The 7,903-nt window shown below is 32.4% G+C and overlaps 1 protein-coding gene across 8 annotated transcripts in view; it reads left to right on the top strand.

Moving 5' to 3' along the window:
- LOC120341950 (uncharacterized) overlaps window positions 1-7,763 on the top strand; it is a 50,269-nt gene extending 42,506 nt beyond the window's left edge. The window contains exons 130-148 of one of the 8 annotated variants that reach the window (XM_078110383.1): window positions 507-611; window positions 690-797; window positions 998-1,099; window positions 1,228-1,323; window positions 1,466-1,576; window positions 1,663-1,770; window positions 2,165-2,272; window positions 2,350-2,454; window positions 2,527-2,751; window positions 2,918-3,025; window positions 3,136-3,243; window positions 3,321-3,428; window positions 4,163-4,261; window positions 4,834-5,017; window positions 5,463-5,648; window positions 5,746-5,877; window positions 5,967-6,064; window positions 6,509-6,694; window positions 7,178-7,763. In XM_078110383.1, the coding sequence (XP_077966509.1) occupies window positions 507-611; window positions 690-797; window positions 998-1,099; window positions 1,228-1,323; window positions 1,466-1,576; window positions 1,663-1,770; window positions 2,165-2,272; window positions 2,350-2,454; window positions 2,527-2,751; window positions 2,918-3,025; window positions 3,136-3,243; window positions 3,321-3,428; window positions 4,163-4,261; window positions 4,834-5,017; window positions 5,463-5,648; window positions 5,746-5,877; window positions 5,967-6,064; window positions 6,509-6,694; window positions 7,178-7,354 (2,454 nt within the window). In that variant the 3' untranslated portion in view covers window positions 7,355-7,763. The other 7 variants (XM_039410557.2, XM_039410561.2, XM_078110384.1 and 4 more) reach the window with 7 other exon arrangements.
- Window positions 7,764-7,903: the final 140 nt, after the last annotated feature.

The following is a 7,903-nucleotide window of genomic DNA, read 5'->3' on the forward strand; positions in this document are numbered from 1 at the left end:
TTTGGTACCCTATGTAAAATAATTATAATGAAACTTGTGTTATGTGTTATCTGAAATTAAAGAGGTAAGTAGGTTTCAGTATTCATTGCTAATTGAGGGCTAAGTTGCGACTAATTTGCATGATTTTTTGAAAACAGTTCTCATACAAACATTGATAGAGTGGTTTAAGATGATACTTGAGAACTTTATTTCAACCGGGCAAATATTAAGATCTGTGTCGACTGACCATTCGAATTTTTCAATTAAACACTGAGGCATCATTAAAAAATCCTCTATGGAAATTTATGTGGTGCCCACTTTTACCTGGTTCCCTAAGTTTGTGCTCGTTTTGCCTAATGGTTAATCCAGCAATGTAGCCTATATATTGTATAAAGTATAAATGGGAATGGGTTTTGCAAACTGCCTTTTTCAGGTCTTAGTGATATCAAGAATTAGATTTATTGAGATGCAAATTACGAGTATATCCTTATACACACATGTTTGTGAGTATTGTATGTTTGATTCAGAATAAATACAAAGAAGATCATGAAAAGTCAAAAGGCCACTACACAGTGCTGAAGAATGATCCAAAGATTGCTCATGATCAACAAGTTAATAAACAACTAAGTGATGTAAGTTAAACATTTTTTATTACAAAAATTATAATTTTAGGATTTATATAAACGTTCTTTTATTCAAATATTATTCAGGTTGCATACAAAAAAGATATCAAAAAAATGAAAAAAGATGGATACACTTTTCTGGCTGATGCACCAGACATGGAACATAATAAGAAAGTACAAAAAAATATCAGCAATGTAAGTTATTTTTCTTGCCAACTTGCCGAATAATAAGAAATGTAACGAAGACCATCAAACATCAGTCACAACAAACCATTGATTAACTGATATTTTTCATTGTTGTTCTGCTTAGATTAGCGTCAGTAGTAAAATAAAAATAAATATATCAAAAACAAATGATCATTTTCTTAGTTCTCTTTTACAAATAATACTTTTAGACGGAATATAAAAGAGAAGCCAAAGAGCATAGTGATTTTACAGTACTTGAAGAAACACCTGAAGTGAAACATGCATTGGATACTGCTAAAATGCAGAGTAATGTGAGTAATACATCATAGAATGATACAGCTAATGATATTTATAACTTCTGTGAACAACTTGTGATTTCCATATCAAACATTATTTTTCGACAAGCAAAATAAGTTCATCAAATTATTATTTATTGCAGCTTCACTATAAGCAAAAGGTTCAAGGAAAAGATATTGCATTGCTCCAGACCCCACATATGAAGCATGTCATGAATGCTAATAAATTACAAAGTGACGTAAGTTTTTTGTTTAAAATTTCTGTTTATGGAAGGCACTAATTTTTTTTCCCATTGATTCTGATACAAATTTTTCTTCACATCTTAAATTTTTCTAAAATTCACATTGAGTAAATGTATTTTTTTTTTTGATATTATGCAGCTGAAATATAAGGAAGTTTACAACAACGACTTAAAAGGAAAGGGATGGCGTTTCACTCAAGATACACCAACTCAAAGACATGTTGAAAGCATTGGAAAAGTGCAGAGTGACGTAAGTGATGATTCATAAATTTATTATTGTAGAAATAAGCAAACCTGTCTGAAACACATTAATATTGAATTTTACAACTTTCACAGTACAAATATAGGAAGAACTACAAAGACAATGTCGGCAAAGGTTTCACTGTTGTTACTGATAGACCAGACCTTGTACATGCAACCAATATTAAAGATGTTGTCAGTGATGTAAGTTTATTCATTTTAAAAATATCAATACAGTAGTTTAAGCACAAGATGATGAAGGGCCTCAGAGGTGTGGCGTGTTTTCCTTGAAGTCATATTTTCAAACTCATAGTCATATTCGAGTCGGAATTTAGACTTCAAGTGGTAATAATAAAAATCAAAATTTTTTCACAAAAACTCAAAAAGTATTAAGTTTACTAAAGATTTATACAAATTTACTGAAAAAGGGTATTTTCATCTGCCAAAGTTTCGTTATCAAAATTCGATTTTCTCGGCAGTCTGTGCCAAAATTTTTTTTAATCTGAAGTTTCGATTCAGATTTTTAAATTTTTCCCGCCTCACAGCCTTAGTTCTATGATACCTGGAATGGTTTCATAACAAACTATTATGTTTATAGTATGAGTACAAGCGTCGCCACAGAGACATGGTTGGAAAAGGATATACATTTGTTGCTGACAATCCTGGTATCGTTCATGCAGAAGAAGCAAACATACTTCAGAGCGAGGTAAAATTGTCTAATTTACTATAGTATCATTGAACTGATTCAATATTCATTTATATGATATTTTCATTAATTTACAGCTGCGATACAGGAGAAACTATGACAAGTCCAAAGGCAAAGGATGGCAATCTGAAGACTCTCCTGCTCATGGACATTTTAAGGAAGCTCAAAAGCTTGTAGACAATGTAAAATTCTTTTCATTTGTCTGTTGTTTTAAAATTGAATTAGGTAGTAAAACAACAAATTGATATTTACAGATTGATTACAAGAAAAGTGCTCAAGAGATCAATGCTCGTGGCACAGGAGCATCTATGGAGGTCACCCCTAGCCAACTCCACCATAAGAGGGCAGCAGAAATTCTTGATAATCGAAAATACAAGAGTGATTATGAACAAAATATTAAAGGTCGTGGCATGAATATGGACATGGTCAATACACCCAGTATGGATCACATCAGAAGAGCTGAAGCAATAAAGAGCGATGTAAGCTTCATAACTTAATTTAGCATATACATTTCAAATTATTCTGTTTTTTTCTGAGCACTGATTTGCTATTTCACAGTATGGCATAAAAAAGTGCATACGATATTTAAATAACACTGAAAGCAAAACAATAAAATAACAGAAGCAAAATTTCCTCTTCATTCAGATTAATTACAAATCTCAATATCAAGAAAATATGAGAGGACGACCCACTGCAGTAATGGATGCACCTCATATACTACATGCCCAGCAGGCGTCACAACTCATCAGCGATGTAAGTACTGCACTGAATAATGTTTTCAGCATTTTAAACATTCAAATAGCTGACTAATGATAATCGACGTTAGCACAATAGCTTTTAATAATCTTTTCTGGTTTCAACAGAATAAATACAAAGCTGATTATCATAACAACATACGTGGTAAAGCACACTCAATGACATTTACTCCAGAGATGGAAAGAGTATGTGAAACACAGAAAATGATGTCACAGGTAAAGTTTCCTCATGCAAAAAAACTTTTATTTTTTATCAAACTGTTTTTCTAATATAACATCCAAAATCATTTCAGAATGCTTACAAGTCTGATGCAGAAGAGCACAGATCAAATTACTCCGCTCCAATCCTTGATACACCAGAATGGAGAAGAATTAAACAAAATACAAAGAACTTTAGCACAGTATGTTAAAAAAAAACTAGCATTGTTTATTATAGATATTCTGAAAAAATGAATAATAATTACTTTTGAAACAGCTAGCACACTGACCTACCATGTTTTTTTGGTAACCCATTAAGTCACAAATTATTGCACAACTGACCAACCACGTTTTTTTGGTAACCCATTAAGTCACAAACATACCCCAGTGCAGTAAGTATACAGCATAAAACTTCACAATTCCAACCCAGGATTATAAGACTTGCAGAATGGATTCAATTTTCTCATTGATTACAGCCATTGATGGAATATCTATGACCCAAATTTCTCTTTTTTGTAATAATATATGATGTAAAATATAATATTGACCCATTTATTAAATAAAAAAAGGGTGTCAGCCCTGTTTTAGAGCAACTTAATATCATCAATTAAAATTTTTTATCCGGACACTTCTTATAGTCGATTTTGATATGATATGATATATTCATCATATTTTGTTACTCATCTTTTATTGCTTAGAATCAAAGTATATTATTGATAAATTTCAGAGTATTGGCATCACATATATTTCAAGATTGATCAAATCATAAAATAAAGAAATTGAGAAAATCAATGATGAAGAAATAAAGACTATTAGCTTAATAATATAATGTGTATGATAATGGCTGTATACATTGTGATTCAAATTCATTTCTCTCATTCTTTTCTTTCTATTCTTGCTTCTTCTTCAACTTCACCTTCATTTTCTGTCTAAAAAGGTCAAATACAAGGATAATTCTTCTATCGGTCGATCTATCAATGTTCTTGATACTCCTGAGTTTAGAACTGCTAAACGAAATAAAGAAAATTTCAGTCAGGTATTCCTTCTTCTAATTCTTCTTCCCTTTTCTCATCTTTTTCTAATTGTGCAAAATATTATTATTTCATAATGCAGAATACAATTATCTATTTTCCTTTTTATTACAATGCTTTTTATTACAATATTTTTTATACTAGTAATGTTATTGCTGTGATTTTTTTATGTTTTATTGGGAAAAATATGTTAGATCAGGTATCTGTATCCGGTTTCGCAATATTTCTACTATCTCTTATTAACAAACTTTTTTTTTGTCAATGGCCGAGAATAATCAGAATGGAAATAAATCAAGTATAACTTTTGGTTACCGTATTATGAATACCTATTATTATGATATATATATATATATTGGCTTTGCTCTGACAGTATTTTTCCCACATTTATTGTACTCGATTGTTTATATTTAAATGTGTTATTGTCATATCATGCATTTTATTAGTTGCAATATGTTTTTTGTACTTTCATTGTGTTTTATTACTTTATGTGAACCCATTATTTTTATCTGATTTATGTCATTAATTGGATAATATATTTATGTATAAGTTTTAGATAACTTCTGTATATCTAATTCAGATTAAATATCAAGAGGATCGCAGTAAACTCAGAGGACAAGCAACACAAGTTACGGATGACCCTCAAATGCGTAGAGCACTTCAAGCAGCTAAAATTGCCAGTGATGTTGAATATAAAAAGACCAGAGAAAAGTCTGAAGAAATGGAAAAAAGAAGACAGCAATTAGTGGCTGAACAACAGCAGAGTATGTTTTTATTCTAATATCACATTTCATGAGATTGGAATATAGAGCAGCAAAATGCAGCTTGGCCGATGGCACATTGGGCTAAATACAAATTTGCCATTGCAACCTCTGATTATCCTGTAAGGATTCACAGGGTTAAATCCTGTGTGGGATAAATATGTGCAAGAAGATTGCTGGACTATTCACCATTGTAGGGCGGTTCACGATGATCGACCATGGGTTCCAGTACCATTCAGTGTGTGTATCTCATCAGCCCTCCTCTCCCCTGGGATAAATTTAACAAAAATACTGATGCGGTCAAATCCTTAACTTTACCTTCTTAACTATTATGCTTCGTTCAACATTTACAACATATTCTGTCACAGTCTTTCTTCATTTCTCTCTAATGTACTGTTTAACCTTTTACCTTTTCTTAAAATCTACCTCTGTTCACTCTTCAAATCAGAAAATCGCACAAAATTGCAAACAACACTGAGGACATCACAGGTTGCACCTGCAAAACATCCTGCATTTTCGCAACGCAATGTTGTGCGTCATGGTCCGGTAAAGAGGTGGAGACGTCAACCAGGAAGCATTTTCGATTACGATCCTTCAGAATACGAAACAGAACAAGAATATGAAGATGGAATTGGTGCTTAACTCACTTTCCTATTTATCTTTTCTTTCTTTTTCCTAAAACTTTATCTCTAACCTTTCTCTTTCTGTTTTCTCCTTCATCTGAACAACAGCATTTCAGAGAAAAACTGAAGCAATTTCAAGGCCATACCATACAGACACTGAAGCAGACTTCGTTAAAAATATTAACTGGAAATCAAACACTATGGATAATAAATTGACTCCATGGACAGATTATATTGCAGGTTAATAAGTTGGATAACATATGATATCTTAAAAGCAATCAAATCTTATATCGATTTGAATATAGTCTCACAGATTGCTTGTTTTTTAGGCAAAGCATACAAACCTGTTCATGCACCAGGATCAGTGTTGGATTATGATCCAGTATCAAGAATGCAACAGATGCATGTATCGGACAAACAGAAAGAGGTATGTATTACACATATTCCGTTACATATATAGTGTAATTGCATGGTTTGGCTTGTCTTCTGTTTATCATGTGATTAGGTTATTGGAAAAGAGAAAAAAAATAATAACTGCGATCGTCAGAAGCATAAATGAGAATATCTATGTGATTTGAGGAGTAAAATCTGAATTGTGCTATCCATTTAGCAAGTTTCACATTATCAATGAAAAGATGAAAGTATCACATAAAACTTTGTGACCATACTCAATATTTCCATTTTTGATCTTCATTTGGATTTTTGTAGTAGTGTAAGTAATGTCCAAAAGATTCACTTAGAACATTGGCAAATGATGCTCAAGATTGTACCATGTGTCATCACATACTATTGTCGTTGTGCTATTATAAACGCTCTGTCGTGTGTCTTTAATGTCAGTGTGTTGCAATTTGCATGTTTGTTTAATGAGTAGTTTATTCAGGAACCTGCACCAGTGCATGTCAGTCCACCTTCATCCCCGATAAAACAGCAACCACAGGTACAGAAACAAGAACCAGTAAAAGCCCCCGAGCCCGAACCAGTCAAAGTTGAACCAACTCCTAAAGAGCCAGAACAATCAGCAGATGTTATTGAAGAACTCGTGAGAAAAGGAGATGGGGTATATTCCTGATGAACAAATTTTTTAGGATCTATACATTAAACTTAGGAAAGTGTGTACTAGCATGGAATGTTATGGAATATTGCTACTTCACTTTTTGAGGCTTGATTAGCTTTGGCAAAAATGGCATGGTGTGAATTTTATTATTGTCTATGTTCATATAGTTTTCAAACAATGCTATGCTGTGACAAATTCTCATTATGAACCAAGAAAATCACTAATTAAATGACTCAGTGAAACTAGGCTGCCATGATGTACACTTTTTGTACCAATGTATTTCCACTAAATTACGTGCAATCCTTTTGCGTAACATGAATTTACGAAGTCACGGAAGCAAATGCCGTGTAATACCAATAAAATTCTACAGAAGAAAGTCTTTCCTAGAAGCACAACATTAATTCACTTGGAATACAGATCTAGTTGGGACTATTTTTACGATTTAAGATGTATATATTTTTAAAATAAATCTACCCTAAATTTCAGCATGTTTATCAAGCTATGTATGATTACGCTGCACAAGATGATGATGAAGTAACTTTCATGGATGGAGATGTCATCATCAATGCACAGAAGATCGATGATGGATGGATGTTTGGAACCGTCGAAAGAACAGGACAAACTGGAATGCTGCCATCTAACTATGTCAGTGTCGTACAATGAGCATATTACCTTGAGACTCTGATTTTGAATTACCAAAGTTTTCTTGCTGCTCAGTAAACTTGCTATATTTTGTGTATGCTATCGAGTGATTTACAAGGTTTAAAAATGTACATATTATAATCCATTATATAAGAAGCATACTTTGATTCACGGTACACAATTTCTGTTTTGTAAATACACATACACTGCTTTGCTGCACCATTATTATATTACTGCTTATCATGTAACTTGGCTGTTTGCTATTATTTGTTTCTGCATACAACATATTGTACATAGACTTTCATAAATGCAGTGTTGTCATACAATATTTAACAATTCACCACATGTATGGTATTAATTAATATTGCAACGTTCATGCCAAAATAAACTCAATGTTTGTGTTGCGAATAAATTTGGGACTGTTAACATAGTACTGCTATTTGCCATCCTCGAGGTCAATCTGGTTATTTCAGAAGTGGTTTGTTCGCAGGATCTTGAGGTTTAATTCTATTTATCATGGCTGATGGTATTTATGTAACAGTGTGAGCTTGAGTTAGAAAATGTATTTCA

This window comes from Styela clava, chromosome 3 (assembly GCF_964204865.1).
Source record: "Styela clava chromosome 3, kaStyClav1.hap1.2, whole genome shotgun sequence".
Taxonomy (NCBI): Eukaryota; Metazoa; Chordata; class Ascidiacea; order Stolidobranchia; family Styelidae; genus Styela; species Styela clava.